Genomic DNA, 18380 nt, shown 5'->3' with positions numbered 1-18380 from the left:
TTAAAAACAGCACAGCGTTCCTGTTATTTTGACAAAATTAATAGACTAAAATCAAATGTCTACTGTATAGAATGCTGGTTCTCCTGAATATACAACATGAGAATAATAGTGAAGGAAGAAGTCCCTCGGGTGCTTAACTTTGTGGAAATGTGGCCCCAAAACGATTTAGTTGAATAGCCCTGCCATAAGGCAATGTTCAGGATGTGTCGGTTTAATGAAGTTAACAAAGTGTAAAACATGGTCTTTATTTCTTTGCGAGATATGCCACTCTAAGCCCAAAGTCGTATTTCCATTGTGAGAAGAAATCATACCAAATGAACCAAGAGAAAATTGTAACATAAACATGATCACAAACAAAAGATACATACAGAGACTCATTCTTGTAATTAACACTCCCATCTGGCTCAAATAGTGTTTTAAGTGTCACTGTTGGGGCAGTCTTAAAATCCTCTGCACGTTAGATAAAAATACGGCCTCAGAAAGCTAAAGGAGTGTTGCATTGTTCAAAAACAATAGCGAGTGAAAAGGTGCTCACAAGACCTGTCCTGTTGATTGGAAGCTCATGTGGCTCTGTGTCTACTAACAACTGTGTGCGGGGCAAACACACCCTCATTCCACTATGGCAGCAGCCCTGTGTTGCACCAGGTCTACTGTAGTAAGGCTTCGTCTGCGGCGGAGGCACACTTTACTGTCCCTCCTCCTCACGCAAGAACTGGAATACAGAAGAGAAATCTTTACTGGCATAACCGCGGGCGCACATCATCCGGTAGATCTGGTGGGCTAAAGAGCCGAGCGGGACGGGGGTCTTGGTGCTGGTGGCTGTGTTCTGGGCCAGACCGAGATCCTGGAAATGAACAGAACGCAACTTAAGAGAAACAGTCACTGCTTTCACATTATACACTGCTCTTGTGGAATTTCTATGGAAAAGTAATGCACAGTAATCTCAAGAAAATTGTCATATTGTTTTTTTTATTGTTAAATCATATTCACCTTATAATTAATGTGCTCTAATTGTAACTACACTGGTGCTTCAGTTTTCATATGCCCTGGTTTAGGTGAACATCCATCCATCCATTTACTACCGCTTATTCCCTTCGGGGTCGCGGGGGGCGCTAGAGCCTATCTCAGCTACAATCGGGCGGAAGGCGGTGTACACCCTGGACAAGTCGCTACTTCATATTTTTCACCAGAAATGAGTTTTGGTTCTAATTTTTTGGTATGGCCACAAAATAATTGACCATAAAGCCTAGTAAAAAACAGCTTCCTGGTTGTTCTCTGTAGTTTTGTAGAAAGCAAAGCAGTCTCACGCATGCGTGTGATTTCATCAGTTGATGTAAACAAAGCCAATGTCCATGCTTTCTTTGAAATTATAAGAGTACCAAGTACTTTAATAAATAGACTAGACTAGACTTCCTTTTTATTGTCATTCAAATTTGAACTTTACAGCACAGATAAGAACGAAATTTCGTAACATAAGCTCATGGTAGTGCAGGATAAAAAAGCAATAAGGTGACGGCGTGGCGCAGTGGAAGAGTGGCCGTGCGCGACCCGAGGGTCCCTGGTTCAATCCCCACCTAGTACCAACCTCGTCATGTCCGTTGTGTCCTGAGCAAGACACTTCACCCTTGCTCCTCCTGATGGGTGCTGGTTAGCGCCTTGCATGGCAGCTCCCTCCATCAGTGTGTGAATGTGTGTGTGAATGGGTAAATGTGGAAGTAGTGTCAAAGCGCTTTGAGTACCTTGAAGGTAGAAAAGCGCTATACAAGTACAACCCATTTATCATTACCGTATTTATATATAAATAAATATATATATAAAATAAATAAATATATATATATAGATTACTGTACAGATAAATATATTGCACTTTTTCACATGCGTCCACGTTTATGATGAATGTTATATTGTCTTTTTTATTCCAGCGAGTTAATCCATTTTGGGGGGAGTTGAGGGGATAATTTTATTTAATTATGATGCGTTCAAGAGTCTTATGGCCTGAGGGAAGAAGCTGTTACAGAACCTGGAGGTTCTGCTTCGGAGGCTGCGGAACCTCTTTCTAGAGTCCAGCAGTGAAAACAGTCCTTGGTGGGGGTGGGAGGAGTCTCTGCAGATTTTCTGAGCCCTGGTAAGGCAGCGGCTTTTTGCGATCTCCTGGATAGGAGGAAGAGGAGTCCTGATGATCTTTTCCGCCGTCCTCACCACTCTCTGGAGAGACTTCCAGTCTGAGGCATTGCAGGCTCCAGTCCAGACGGACAAATAAGGTGAGAAACTAGGGTTGAGCGATTAAAATGATCATGATAAATTTCAAGTAGATCACAGTGATCAGCTTTGAGCATATTAACTCGAGATTACGATTATGACATGACAAACATTTCTGTAATAAGAGGCAATCAAAGTCGACTTTTTCCGGGTCCACTTTCGGTTACAAGGTACTACAAAAGTAAACAGAATTACAGAAACTAATTCGGAGCTTAACGCGCAGCTGAGGGCAGCAAAATAAATGTCAGCTGTGACTTGGGAGTTATCCTCCGAAAATGAGGCTATTGTTGAGAAAAAAGCCAACTGTGTGTTGGTGGTCTGGGATACCAATGTGATGTGAAGCTAATCAAGTAGATGTAAACAACCCAAACGGCAACACGACAAATTAGCATAATCGTTTGAAAAAGTACCACAAAAGCGCTTATATGGAAAGCGTAAAAATGTGTGCCGATTCTGCACAGTTTGCTACTTTTACCAGCACATGTAGCATTAGCAGTTGAGCTGCTACTAGCTATCCAATCTGAATTGTTGATGAATGTGATTCACATTCGCAAGTAGCAATGATGTTAACAGCGTATGTAGCATCATCATTTGAAAATGGCAATGTTTATATTTCAAAACGTCTTAATTATCCCTGACAGGACGCTTTGTTTATTTTGGGTCTTTGCATCCTTGCAGAAAGGCAGAACTGTAAAATAGTTCACAGTGCTATTTTATATATTTTTTTTAACATTTGTTTTACTGTTCAGTAAAAATGTAAAATATTTTCTGTATTCCTCTTATTTAAATTTGATTTGTTATTTACTCAGTATGATACTAAAAATGTGAACTAATCCTTAGTTTATTCAGTTTTTGGTATATATGCTTTAAAGGGGCCAAATTATTCAAAACCAACTCTTCATCCCTATTGGTACCATTTTTTGTGTATTTGGGATCCCCTTCAAGTGCCTGACATTGTGAAATCAAACCACGGAGGCATGGCAGAGATATTTATAAAACAATATTGCCTTCTTCCAAATTTGCTCCAAACGAGCCGTTTGGAATTTGAGACCTTAGTGACATATATATATGGTAGAAGTTTACTCCAAGAGCTTTGCCCAAGTCCCCCATTTTAATTCAGTTGTAGTCATTAGCGACATGTCCAGGGTGTACCCCGCCTACCGCCCGAATGCAGCTGAGATCGGCTCCAGCACCCCCCGCGATCCCGAAAGGGACAAGCGGGAGAAAATTGATGGATGGGTGGATTCCTTCTTTTTCTCTTTTCTCTTATTGTGGGCCAGACAAGCTTGTACATGTACATGCATGCTGAAACCCTTTGCTGTAGCGTATAGTACTAACTAAGGTTGTACGGTATACCGGTATTAGTATAGTACTGTGATACTAATGAATCCTATTCGGTACTATACCGCCTCTGAAAAGTACCGGTCCGCCACTCCACTCCGTCGTCGTCACGTCGTGTCATAGCTGGTTTACGAGCAGACGAGCATGTTCGGCAGTGCACACACACGGAGTACTTACAAACAGACACAGTGTGTAGACAGAAAAGGGAGAATGGATGCATTTTGGCTTGAAAACTAACGATAAAGGTGAAGTTATAACACTGAAACGCCCACCGGAAGAGGTGCTTTAAAACATGGCTAGCTAGCTAGCGGCTAAAGTCAAGCCCCAGTCAGCAGTGTTTTAGCTACTTCTAAATCACTATTCCTTGTCTCCATGGCGATAAATAAAGTACGTTTTTTTACAAGTATCATCCCTGCAGTACGAGGAATAGCTAAACATGCTTCACTCCACACCGTAGCTCACCGGCGTCAAAATGTAAACAAACGGCATTGGTGGATCTACACCTAACATCCACTGTAATGATACCAAGTACAGTAACGTATCTATTCGATACTACTATGATTACGTCTACATTTTTTGGCATCACAACATTTAAAAAAAAATGTATGTTATGATTATAAACTCAGGAAATATGTCCCTGGACACATGAGGACTTCGAATATGACCAATGTACGATCCTGTAACGACTTGGTATCGGATTGATACCCAAATTTGTGGTATCATCCAAAAGTAATGTAAAGTATCAAACAACAGAAGAATAAGTGATTATTACATTTTAACAGAAGTGTAGATAGAACATGTTAAAAGAGAAAGTAAGCAGATATTAACAGTAAATGAACAAGTAGATTAATAATTCATTTTATACCACTTGTCCTTAATAATGTTGACAAAATAATAGAATGGAAAATACAATATGTTACTGCATACGTCAGCAGCTAAATTAGGAGCCTTTGTTTGCTTACTTACTAATACAAGAAAAGTTGTCTTGTATGTTCACTATTTTATTTAAGGACAAAAGGACAAACTTGCAATAAAAAACATAATTTAATGTACCGTAAGATCTTTTGTTAAAATAAAGCCAATAATGCAATTTTTTGTGGTCCCCTTTATTTAGAAAAGTACCGAAAAGTATCTAAATAATTTTGGTAGCGGTACCAAAATATTGGTATTGGGACAACACTAGTACTAACTTACATCTGCCAGTAGACTCAATAAGGAAGTGCTAAAAACTACAACATGGCTAGGCCTGGAGGGGGGCTTTGGCGTGTAATTTAAGATCGCCTGCAAAATGGCACATTCTGAAGAGACAGCCAGAAAGTGGCTTGAAGACTGTAAAACAAAATCTAAGCAAAATGTTGACCAAAGCACCACCATTAATTGTTATGTAAACCACGAGGAAGTATTTTAAATGTAGAAAAAAATCATGACGTCTTTATCACTAGCAGGTTAAAAACAATATAAAAAAATCATTGTATTAATCGAGATCGGATGCTGTGGAAAAACTTAATCGTGATTTGCCTTATGGCCCAGTCCTATAAGAAAGCACTATTCAGTTCAATACCTCCTCCTTTTACCCCCTACCCTATCAACGATTATCGCTGTCAAGGGTTTCCAATAAAAGGTAAAAGTGTATATATCCATTTAATTCTGCATTGTTTTCTACATGTAAAATTATATTTTTTTCTCTAAAAAAAAAAGTGGTTTGTGTTAACATTTTAGGGTGTCTACTATAGATTTGTTGTATTTACATTGTTTCCTATTGTTTTGGTTTTCATACAATTAGATTTTCAGCTGATCCATTGGAACATATTTATAACTAAAATTGATGTACCACTGTACTCTTGAGTTAATGACAAAAATCAAACAAAGCCTCTGAAGTCTAAAACACCCATGTGGTTGCTTAATTAGAAATTTGGACAACACTCTTCGAGCTATGCTTTGATCAAAGAAAGGCATATTAATGTATATAATGCACCTGGGGATAGGTTGATTGGCAACACTAAATCGGCCCTAGTATGTGAATGGGAGTGTGAATGTTGTATATCTGTGTTGGCCCGGTGATGAGTTGGCGACTTGTCTAGGGTGTACCCCGCCTTCTGCCCTAACAGGGATAGACTCCAGCCACCCCTGCCACCCGAAAGGGACAATCGGTAGAAAATGGATGCATGGATGGATGTAGAAAAACAATATGTACATATTCTTCTGTTATTTGTGGTCATGGATGGAGCCTATACGCCTAATTGGGACATTATTTTTGATTGGTGTGAACAGACCTTTGCCATGAGCTGGGTGCCAAAGCCTCCCTGGTAGTTATTTGCTGAGGGGACTCCCTCCATCACTCCAGGCACAGGGTTGTAGGTGTCACTGGACCAGCAACGGCCCGAACTCATGTTTAGGATCTTAGCCAACAGCTTGGGATCAAGACCAAGTCTGGAAAAGAGGGGGAAAATTAGTTGATCCATTTGAAATTTTTGGTCATCTTCCCGTTACAAGATCATTGTGTTACCTGATTCCCAAATTCATTGTTTCTGATGTTCCAATCATTCCAATAGCAAGAAGCATGTTGTTGCAGATTTTGGCAGCCTGTAATCCAGTAAAAATGCAAAATAATTTACATGTCAGATTAATGCTCATATTTAAACATATTAACTCCAAAGAGTTAAGATAATATCCTGTACACGCAAAGTGACTTTGTCGCAGAAAAAATTACCTGTCCAGTTCCAACTTGACCACAGTACACCACGTTGGCTCCCATGCAGTTGAGTAACTCTTGGGCGGCAGTAAATTCTTGTTCAGCTCCTCCCACCATAAAAGTCAACTTTCCTGAATTGGCAGCACCCACACCTAAATAAAAGGAAGTCATGTGACACTCATGGTTTGCTCCTAGTGTCATATTGTTCTCTCAAGTTTGATGCATGTGTGGATTAAATTTACTAGAGGCAAGTCCGATCAATTAAATTTTTGTCCTCAAAATTCTACACACAATTCCTCATAATGAAAATGTCAAACATTTTAGAGCGTTTTGCAAATATATTACAAATTTAAAAACATATATAAAAATCACAGCTTTTACTCAATACTTTTTGATGCATTCAAGTCTCTATGAATACGATGCCACATCTTTGGGCAGTTCGCCCATTCCTCTTTGCAGCACATTTCAAACTCCATCAAGTTGCATGGGAAGTGTCGGTGCACAGCCACTTTCAGATGTCTCCACAGATGTTCAATTGGATTCAAGTGTGGGCTCTGGCTGGGTAACTCAAAGACATTTACAGAGTTGTCCTGAAGTCATTCCTTTGTCTGTGTACTTGGCTCTGTACTTAAGGTCGTTGTATTGCTGAAATATGAACCATCACCCCAGTCTGAGTGCAAGAACGCTCTCAAGCAGGTTTTCATCCAAGATATGTCTGTACATTGCTGCATTCATATTTCCCTCTATCCTGACTAGTCTCCCAGTTCCTGCCAGTGAAAAAAACATCCCTACATCATGATGCTGCCACCACCATGCATCCCTGAAGGGATGGTATTGGCCTGGTGATGAACAATGCCTGGTTTCCTACAAACATGATGCCTGGCATTCACACCAAAGAGTTAAATCTCAGTCTCATCAAACTAGAGAATTATGTTTTCTATGGTGTGAGAGTCTTTAAGGTGCATTTTGGCAAACTCAAGGTGGGCTGCAATGTGCTTTTTACTAAGGAATGGCTTCCATCTGACAAGCCTGATTGGTGGATTGATGCAGAGACGGTTGTCCTTTTCCAAGGTTCTCCTCTCTCCAAAGAGGAATGCTGTAGCTCTGACAGAGTGACCATCGGGTTTGTTGGTCACCTCCGTGACAAGGGCCCTCCTCCCCCGATTGCTCAGTTTTGACAGCTGTCCAGCTCTGAGTCCTTGTGGTTCCAAACTTCTTCCATTTACGGATGATAGAGGCCACTGTGCTCATTGGGAAGACAAGTGGGCAACTTGCAATACTTGCGAAGTGGATATTGCATCAAATTGAAAAAACAAAACAAAAAAAACACAAACAAAAAAGCTGGTAATACTGCAGGTAACTAACAAACTAACACTGCCTATCATGTTAAAACAGGCCATTATTAACTGTTAACGCGAAGTTAATGTTTCTCATGTATTACATGACGAGACAGCATCTGACCACAGTCTGTACGCCACCTTCCTGCCTAAGGTGTTCTCCATGGCTGGAGACACTGTGATGAGATAAAAAGCAGATATACTTAATTTTCTGCAAAACAATGGTTAATTTCCTACTTGATGGTTGAAAAATTTACTTGACTTGCTTGTATTTGTCTTTGACTGACGTAGTTTCACTTAGCACATACAACAGCATATACATTTAAGAAAAAAACTTTATTTCTATTTTAAAAATGTTAAACATGTTACTGAACATTTTTGTGTACTTTTCATTTGTCACAGAATAATTCATGTTGTATTGTGTTTATTACTACAGTCGAATATTTGTTTTATTATTATATTATATCCATCCATTTTCTACTGGATCACGGGGTGGGGTTGGTAGCCTATCCCAGCTGATCTCGGTAAGGAAGGCAGGGTACACCCTAGAAAAGTCGCCTCCTTATTGCAGGGACAATAGGGATGGACCAACAACTATTCACACTCATATTAGTTATTTTCAAAACAAAATATTTTTTTCTGGCACCCAACCGAGGCTGTGGGTCTCTTAAGATCTCTCTGTTGTGGTTGTATACTCATGTTTTTTCTAAACTAAACAAAGTTGATGCTAAGCATCATGTTTGCTTTTTTTTTTATACCAATGAAAATCAATAAGAGAATCAATAAAGAACCAAAATTTTAAGCAGAATCAAAATTGTAAAAATGTTTTCAATTCCCATCGCTCAGTGGGACCTTATGTGGACAGGTGTGTGCCTTTCTAAATCCTGTCCAATCAACTGAATTTACCACAAGTGGACTCCAATTAAGCTGCAGGAACATCTCAAGGCAATTGAAACACGATTGCACCTGATCTCAATTTTGAGCTTCAGGGAAAAGGCTGTGAATACTTAAGTACATGTGATTTCTTGTGTTTTTTCAATACATTTGCAAAAAGTAGAATTTTGGGGACAAAAAATATTTATTCCATTTTGGAATAAGATTGTTACTAAATGTGGAACAAGTGAATTGCTGTGAATACTTTCCAAATGCACTGTATGCAGAAATCAATTTGAAATTCATATAAATGTCTATTCTGTGTTGCCCCTGCGATGAGGTAGCGACTTGTCCACGGTGTACCCTGCCTTCCGTCCGAATGCAGCTGGGATAGGCTCCAGCACCCCCAACGACCCCAAAATGGACAAGTGATAGAAAATGGATGGATGAATGGATAAATAACCAATTAAATGGACATTTGACATCACTTTTACCTTTATTGAAGACTCTTGTTAAAGAAGACAAGGTGGTAGGGAATGAAAGGAGACAAGAGTCACACAAATGCCACCTTTGTACTTTGCTATCATAAAGAGGAACTGCACTTTTTTTTTTTTAAATGTTGCCTATCGTTCACAATCATTATGAAAGACATAACGATAGATAGATAGACATTTTTTGCTTTCGAAATATTAAATAAATGCGTACAGGAGCCGTTAAATGCTGCCTAAAGAGCCCCTAAAAACATCCAAACAGCTCTATTAGGGTTTTACAAACCCCGTTTCCATATGAGTTGGGAAATTGTGTTAGATGTAAATATAAACGGAATACAATGATTTGCAAATCATTTTCAACCCATATTCAGTTGAATATGTGACAAAGACAACATATTTGATGTTCAAACTGATAAACATTTTTTTTGTTGCAAATAATCATTAACTTTAGTATTTGATGCCAGCAACACGTGACAAAGAAGTTGGGAAAGATGGCAATAAATACTGATAAAGTTGAGGAATGCTCATCAAACACTTATTTGGAACATCCCACAGGTGTGCAGGCTAATTGGAAACAGGTGGGTGCCATGATTGGGTATAAAAACAGCTTCCCAAAAAATGCTCAGTCTTTCACAAGAAAGGATGGGGCGATGTACACCCCTTTGTCCACAACTGCGTGAGCAAATAATCAAACAGTTTAAGAACAACATTTCTCAAAGTGCAATTGCAAGAAATTTAGGGATTTCAACATCTACGGTCCATAATATCATCAAAAGGTTCAGAGAATCTGGAGAAATCACTCCACGTAAGCGGCATTGCCGGAAACCAACATTGAATGACCGTGACCTTCGATCCTTCAGACGGCACTGTATCAAAAACCGACATCAATCTCTAAAGGATATCACCACATGGGCTCAGGAACACTTCAGAAAACCACTGTCACTAAATACAGTTTGTCGCTACATCTGTAAGTGCAAGTTAAAGCTCTACTATGCAAAGCGAAAGCCATTTATCAACAACATCCAGAAACGCCGCCGGCTTCTCTGGGCCCGAGATCATCTAAGATGGACTCATGCAAAGTGGAAAAGTGTTCTGTTGTCTGACGAGTCCACATTTCAAATTGTTTTTGGAAATATTCGACATTGTGTCATCCGGACCAAAGGGGAAGCGAACCATCCACATTGTTATCGACGCAAAGTTCAAAAGCCAGCATCTGTGATGGTATGGGGGTGCATTAGTGCCCAAGGCATGGGTAACTTACACATCTGTGAAGGCACCATTAATGCTGAAAGGTACATACAGGTTTTGGAACAACAAATGCTGCCATCTAAGCGCCGTCTTTTTCATGGACTCCCCTGCTTAATTCAGCAAGACAATGCCAAGCCACATTCAGCACGTATTACAACAGCGTGGCTTCGTAAAAAAAGAGTGCGGGTACTTTCCTGGCCCGCCTGCAGTCCAGACCTGTCTCCCATCGAAAATGTGTGGCGCATTATGAAGCGTAAAATACGACAGCGGAGACCCAGGACTGTTGAACGACTGAAGCTCTACATAAAACAAGAATGGGAAAGAATTCCACTTTCAAAGCTTCAACAATTAAGTTTCCTCAGTTCCCAATAGTTTATTGAGTGTTGTTAAAAGAAAAGGTGATGTAACACAGTGGTGAACATGCCCTTTCCCAACTACTTTGGCACGTGTTGTAGCCGTGAAATTCTAAGTTACGGTAATTATTATTTGCAAAAAAAAAAATAAAGTTTATGAGTTTGAACATCAAATATCTTGTCTTTGTAGTGCATTCAATTGAATATAGGTTGAAAATGATTTGCAAATCATTGTATTCAGTTTATATTTACATCTAACAAAATTTCCCAACTCATATGGAAACGGGGTTTGTATATACATGATGTTAAGTTAAAGTTAAAGTACCAATGATTGTCACACACACACTCGGTGTGGTGAAATTTGTCCTCTGCATTTGACCCATCCCCTTGTTCACCTCCTGGGAGGTGAGGGGAGCAGAGGGCAACAGCGGTGCCGCGCCCGGAAATCATTTTTGGTGATTTAACCCCCCAATTCCAACCCTTGATGCTGAGTGCCAAGCAGGGAGGTAATGGGTCCCATTTTTATAGTCTTTGGTATGACTCGGCCGGTGTTTGAACTCACAACCTACCGATCTCAGGGCGGACACTCTAACCACTATGTGAATATATATATGTAATGTAGTAACAGGCACATTTCTAATAACATTTAATATTTACTTATTTTAAACATTTTAAGCTTACGCGGCACTTAATTTAAAAAAACGCATACACAAAGTTTGCTTTTCTCCCCCCCTTTAATCACTCATTTCTGCTAACTGCAGACTTTATAAGGGCCAATATTAATGAAACATCACTTACTGTGCAACGCCAGCTGTCATTAGGATGCCGACTGCTACAATGTTCATATATTTCCTTTTAGATGAAAAATGTCTCATAACCTTCGCAAAGAAACGGGGTGGGGGGCAGGATCTGGCGCTTTTCGTGTCTTTCTCGCCCGTTCCAGTTCCTCAATGGCTGTCAAAATGTCCCAAAATGTCCAGGTGAGATGCATGATTTAATCTAGAACTATAATCTAGAATCTGTTGTTAGCATTTTTAAGGCTGTAATCCAATTGTGTGTGTTGGTTCTTTGGGAATGCAGTAAAATGCTCTCCCCTTCCCACCTGCTCGTTTGTTCTGGCATCCTGACGCACAACAATAGTTTGACCAACTGAGAAAGACACGGCGAAACTAACCTTGTCGCGATTTTCCCTGGCAGTATGGGAATTTGTTTTGATTATGCATAGAAATTATGTACCACAGCTCTATAGTGTTTTTCACCTTCTGACAGTAACCCAGACTGTGGCAAACATTTAGTGACATTTTTCATCCAAAAAAGAAATTAAATAATCATTTAAAAACCGAGGTAAAACTATATCACTTTCAAGTCAAATAAATTCAGCAGTTATGTCCTGAATTAAACCTAATACTTTTAAAACAAGTTAACCACTCCAAAAATGTCAATTTAAAAAAGGTGAACTTCAAAACTATCTAAAGTGACAGAATCATTCTGGGTAATTTAGAGTTAAAAAAGTCACAGGAGTACCAGGAAATGTTGGAATCAGTCATCGCATTTACAGGAAGCTAATGGAGACAAGCCAACCTTTGCATAAAACCTCCCAGACCCTTGGTCTTGTGGGCAATCTAGCACTATATAATTTGGTTCAAGGTGGAAATCCACATTTAAGCATCATCCCTTTTTAAAATATTACCAATTGAAAACTTAAGGGGTTGGTTTGGTAGAACAAACTTTTCTTCCCAATCTCTTTCTTGATAGTTGATAAAGGCAACGCTCATCAATCAATAAAAAATTACACTAAAAGTCAAATATGTTAAATGGGATAGCGTCGCAAAAACCAGACGGGTGTTACATAGTTTCACAAGAAGAATCAACTAGAAGACATGTTGATTCAATTAGGTTCCCAACACTTTTAAAATTTATGATTCAACTGTACAACATTAACAGGAATTGCCAACCACTGTACTTCTATGAAAAGTTTCCCTCCTGTGATCTACAGCTTTGTAATTGAAATTTTAGTTACAAGTCCTAGGTCAGGACGCCAACGTCTACACACACACACTTTAAACTATGCACGTTGATAGCAAGACTGTGATATGATGTAATTTTTTATTGGTAAGATATCTGCTTAAATTGAGGGAGATAGCATTCAAGAAAACTTGTATTCTTGGTGGACCACCAAAAAGCTCACATTAATATATTACATTTCAAGCAAGAAACCATATTTGGTATACCAAAAAGTTCCAATAGGTACCGCACACACATGAGCCAACATAGGACCAATTAATACAGTAAATGTTGATAAACGCCAATGATAATGTAATCGTGTATAACCACATAAACTGAAGTTTAGACTTGCCTTATAAAGTCTTTTATAGTCAATGGTAGAGGGTTACAATGTTACATTTCTAAGTATATTGAATGAGTACACTATAAAAAATTAACAGTCTTCTCAACAATTATGTCACACTTAAGGGACAAGATACAATTTCAACTTCATATGAAATTGTAAAAAAAATAAAATTATACTATTATTCAAGAAATATAGGCTGTATACTAGAGGTAGGAATCTTTGGGCACCTCACAATTTCATTACAATTACGATTCAGGAGCTATGATTCAATTAAAAATCGATTATTGATGAGTCTGTAATTTATGTACATTGATGCAGTTTTACATTTCTTTTAATTTCACTAAATAAGCGCAACTTAAAATAATCAATTCATTTGTAATATTAAAACAATCATGACGGATCATGACATTATCAGATCACTTACGATCCCCTTGTCGTAAATCTGGTCTTGTGTCTTACCTTTATCAGAAGTGTCTTTACCCCCACGAGTAAAATCTCGCATGGAGTTTAAAAGTAATGGCAAATACATTTTCCATTTCAAAAATTGTCACACAAATAATCTGTCGTTCATCAAGCTTTCGTGTCGAAGGGACAGGACTAATTTGTGTGCTTCATGGGAACACAGCTGCTTATTAGAGGACATAATTATTGTTGGGCAATAGGGAATCCTATACTTATTTCCCTCAATTTAGTACAAATTATCATTTATAATAAGTAACTCATACTATATTTTACTACATTTTTAACAACCCTACTACATGGTACTGTTTTAATATAAATACTAACTATTCCTTCACTTGAATTGGTTCCAAAAAAATCCCTCTCTATGATGAAAACAAATTAGGACAAACATTCATAAAAAACATTTCATAGAACAAATATTCTATAACAAAAATATCATATTATTTTTCACTTATACAGGTATTGTGTTTTTTTTTATCTTTAGTTAAATAGGCTGGTATCATGTCCACATCATTACCTTTGGCTAAATATTGAGACGGCACTGTGGGGTTGCACACAAAATGAAACATAAAAAATATGATTATATTACATTAAAGAGTTACACATTTGCTTTGTAAAACTGTATGAAAAAGAGTATACCTTACCTGTTAAAATCTTAAAGTATAAACATATATGCTGACTCGCTAAACTCTGCAGCTTGGTACCACCCACCTTATACTGTATAATGCCACAGAAGCCAAACCACATCCTCAACAATGTCCATACGGTACAATGAGCACCCTTGTTGCTCAGTGAGAAAATGCAATTTTGACCTACATGCATCTTTGGGTGTGTACACTGAATGTATAGGATTCAACTTTATTGTCATTGCACTTAAACGTATTTGACCTTTTGTACAATTACAAATATAAAACTCACCTCCTGAAACCGGTGCATCCATAAAAACAGCTCCCATCTTCTCAGCTGCTGCTGCCACCTCTTTTGAAACTGCTGGATCAATTGTACTAGAGTCAATAAGCAGGGAGCCCTTCTTCACTTTCCTGTTGAAAAAAAGGTTGTCACATAATATTCTGAAAAGTTAATTAAATGAACTGTGTGTGCAAATACATAGTGAAAAAAACACATACTTGAGAATACCATTGGACCCAGTATACACATCAACAACATTGGCATTTGAGGGAAGCATGGTGATAATGCGGTCAGCCTTGTCTGCTACCTCTGCAGGATTATCAACGATCTGTAAAAAACATACAAGTAATGATGAAGATAACGAGCAGTTTACAGTTTAGAATGTACAAAATAGAAGCTTAAATATATATTTTACTATCTCACCTGTGCACCTAGCTCTTGAATTTCCTTGCAGGACTCTGGGAAGACATCAGTGGCAATGATTGGGTAGCCATGCTTCAGCAAATTCTTGGCCATTGGGTTTCCCATATTGCCCAGGCCAATGAAGCCCACTTGTGTCTTGGAGGCCATAGACCTTGTGGAGGCTGTCACATGATAGTTGCATGCTTATTATAATTTTATTTTGCTAATTATTTGAATTAAGCAAAAACTTTAGCACTGTGTAGCTAACATTGCTAAATAAACCATATGGCTAAAATAGGTGTAGTTTCTCAGTCATATAAATAAAATTATGAAGGAATAATCTCTAAATCACACCTAAAAAGACTAAGCCATGCCTTTTCCTCGAGCAAGTTAGACTACTTCAATGGCATCTTCTCACTGGGCTCTCTAAAAGAGCTGTAAAGCAGCTGCAGTACATCCAGAATGCTGCTGTTAGAATCCGGATTAGAACCAGGAAATACGACAATAATAATCCAGTATCCCGAAATGTGTTTGTCATTCTTGTTTGGTGTGGGTTCACAGTGTGGCGCATATTTGTAACAGTGTTAAAGTTGTTTATACGGCCACCCTTTGTGTGACCTGTATGGCTGTTGATCAAGTATGCCTTGCATTCACTTATGTGTGTGTAAAAGCCGCTTATAATATGTGACTGGGTCGGCACGCTGTTAGTATGGAGGAAAAGCGGACCTGACGACAGGTTGTAGAGGATGCTAAAGGCAGTGCCTTTAAAGCACGCCCCCAATATTGTTGTCCGGGTGGAAATCGAGAGAAATTCGGGAGAATGGTTGCCCCGGGAGATTTTCGGGAGGAGCACTGAAATTCGTGAGTCTACCGGGAAAATCGGGAGGGTTGGCAAGTATGGGTCTATGTACTGTAAGTGAACGAACACAAACATTTGACAGACAGTTGCGATAGCCAATCAGATCACGAGTTGTTGTCAGTAAGGCCTTCTAGATGGCCTAAGGCAGATATATAGTGATGTTATGAGTGAGGTAACATAAGAACTCCATTACCCAACATGCCACAGTAGTGAAGAGCATGCGCAGTAGCCCCATTTTGGTTGTTGAATGCAGACATGCAGCGGAATGTTTTTGATGAGCACGCTGTGGAGTAAACTTTAAGAACTCAGCCAACACGCCTCGTCTGCATCTTTAATAATTAGACAAGACAACACATATTTGCAAGGCCATTTTCAAGAAGGATATTTAAAGAGAAAATATATCTTGTGAGACAATGTCGGCCAACCCCGGAAACTAGCTCAGCTGTCCCAGCGATGAAATGTGAGTTCAGATATTTTATTTCTTTATTTTTTTACAATTTTAATTTTGACAGTACCACATAAGATATGTTTTAATTGCTGATACGGGTTTATTGATTTTTAAATGCGCCAGAAAATAACCCGTTTTGTACAATGCCCAGGAGTGCGTAAATGTGTTTCTGTATAGTACTCCTCCAGCAATGGTCACATCAATTATGGTATTTTGAGAGGTAATCATTGAAGTCGGACATCACTGAAGGCCTCGGTGGGAAACGCATGGCCCGCCACTGTTTAAAATGTATTGTTATTGAATCGTATCGTAACCCATTCATCTAGATTCATATCGGATCAGCATTTAAGGTAGAGGTGCACACTCCTAGTAAACATGCATGTACAAAGTTCCATACAATCAATGTATGACAACACACAATCAAGAAACTGCAATTTGACTGTAAAGAAAACAGAGCTTGTTTGGACTGCTAAAAGAGGTCAGGCACACACCAGAAAACAGACAGACAGAAGAGTTTACTCTTAAAAGTTGTTCTCTGCCCTATGCTAGTCAGTGCGGTTATTACATAACCTTCCTTGAACACAAGAGAAACAGTGGCAGACTATGACATATATTAGCCATTATAGTGGAAAACATTACCATAGTTGGTCCGTTTCACTGCTCGTTTCTCTAGGTTGGAGATATTATCATTATATTGCAGAAGAGTTGAAACTAAGACGGTGGAAAAGTCCTACAATTACCCAAATGACAGCAAGACGCCCCCCAGACCTAGCTAAAACCAGTGTGTCCAAAATGTACTCAAACTTCACTCTGTTTCCAGCAAAACTAGACGGTCCATTCGGCCACATGACGTTTCAACATCAATAAGTAGACGCTACGCATGTAAAAGTTCAACTTAGAAATTCTTACCAATCGCAAAGTCAACATTCTTGCACCGCCTACCGACTAAGCAGCGAGTCCCTCTCAACACGGCCGCCATACTTGTCTCCCCTGTGACGTCGCTTGCTGAGGCAATGTTACGGGCTTCAATGACAGACTGCTTAGCCAATCAGAGAGCGCGATCCACCCCGTGTACAGCCAATGAGTGGCAGGGGAGGGTCAAGAATTCAACTTTATTTTTTGCTTATTTGAAATATAATAATTGTCGTGGGTACATTTTTTATCTAGAAATGTAGATTTTTCAAAACAAATCCATCCTTCCTCAGCTTTTACAAAAAACTGCTACTTTTTGTCATCTATAAAATGAATGTACACAAGACACACTGTGGAACTAAACCATGCAATTAACCAACTGACGCTCTCAAACAACCGGCCCTCCCTATGTATGTATGTATATATTCGGTCCATCCAGACCCACACCTCCCGCCACCTGAACAGTTTTTTCCCCTCAGCCATCAGGCACAGCTCTTGTTATTACCAAATCTGTGTTACCGGTATATGTGTTTTATGTTGCACGATTGCACCAAGAAAAATTCGGCGGGGGGTGCTGGAGCCTGTCTCAGCTGAATTCGGGCGGAAGGCGGTGTACACCCTGGACAAGTCGCCACCTCATCACAAGGCCAACACAGATAGACAGACAACATTCCCACTCACATTCACACACTAGGGCCAATTTTAGTGCTGCCAATCAACCTATCCCCAGGTACATGTTTTTGGAGGTGGGAGGAAGCCTGAGTACCCGGAGGGAACCCACGCAGTCACAGGGAGAACATGCAAACTCCACACAGAAAGATCCCAAGCCCGGGATTGAATTTAGGTCTACTCACTACTACTAACCCCTGTTCCACCGTGCTGCCTTATATATATATCAATCAATCAATCAATGTTTATTTATATAGCCCTAAATCACAAGTGTCTCAAAGGGCTGCACAAGCCACAACGACATCCTCGGTACAAAGCCCACATAAGGGCAAGGAAAAACTCACCCCGGTGGGACGTCGATGTGAATGACTATGAGAAACCTTGGAGAGGACCGCATATGTGGGAACCCCCCCCCCCCCTCTAGGGGAGACCGAATGCAATGGATGTCGAGTGGGTCTGACATAATATTGTGAGAGTCCAGTCCATAGTGGATCCAACATAATAGTAAGAGTCCAGTCCATAGTGGGGCCAGCAGGACAGCATCCCGAGCGGAGACGGGTCAGCAGTGCAGAGATGTTCCCAGCCGATGCACAGGCGAGCGGTCCACCCCGGGTCCCGATTCTGGACAGCCAGCACTTCATCCATGGCCACCGGACCTGTGCCCCCCCCACCCCCCACAAGGAAGAGGGGAGCAGAGGAGAAAAGAAAAGAAACGGCAGATCAACTGGTCTAAAAGGGGGGTCTATTTAAAGGCTAGAGTATACAAATGAGTTTT

The 18380-nt window shown here is 39.7% G+C and overlaps 1 protein-coding gene across 1 annotated transcript; it reads right to left on the bottom strand.

The window, feature by feature from the left end:
- Window positions 1–229: 229 nt before the first annotated feature.
- hibadhb (3-hydroxyisobutyrate dehydrogenase b) lies at window positions 230–17025 on the bottom strand. The gene is made up of 8 exons (XM_061945576.1): window positions 16934–17025; window positions 14739–14899; window positions 14534–14643; window positions 14325–14446; window positions 6311–6444; window positions 6107–6183; window positions 5874–6030; window positions 230–844 (listed from the first exon to the last, which is right to left on the bottom strand). Exons 1-8 carry the CDS (start codon window positions 17001–17003, stop codon window positions 686–688), a joined length of 990 nt encoding a protein of 329 aa, XP_061801560.1. The 5' UTR covers window positions 17004–17025; the 3' UTR covers window positions 230–685.
- Between the last annotated feature and the right edge of the window lie 1355 nt (window positions 17026–18380).

The sequence above is a fragment of the Nerophis lumbriciformis genome, linkage group LG04 (genome assembly GCF_033978685.3).
Source record: "Nerophis lumbriciformis linkage group LG04, RoL_Nlum_v2.1, whole genome shotgun sequence".
In the NCBI taxonomy this organism is placed as follows: Eukaryota; Metazoa; Chordata; class Actinopteri; order Syngnathiformes; family Syngnathidae; genus Nerophis; species Nerophis lumbriciformis.
This window is presented reverse-complemented; position numbering and strand designations above follow the sequence as displayed.

Excerpts from the sequence above, each read along its gene's own strand:
- hibadhb (XM_061945576.1), bottom strand. The coding sequence starts at position 17,003 with ATGGCGGCCGTGTTGAGAGGGACTCGCTGCTTAGTCGGTAGGCGGTGC. Across the intron at positions 14,644-14,738 it reads TTCAAGAGCTAGGTGCACAG|ATCGTTGATAATCCTGCAGA; the intron begins GTGAGATAGTAA and ends TGTTTTTTACAG. Across the intron at positions 6,184-6,310 it reads GTCAAGTTGGAACTGGACAG|GCTGCCAAAATCTGCAACAA; the intron begins GTAATTTTTTCT and ends ACTGGATTACAG.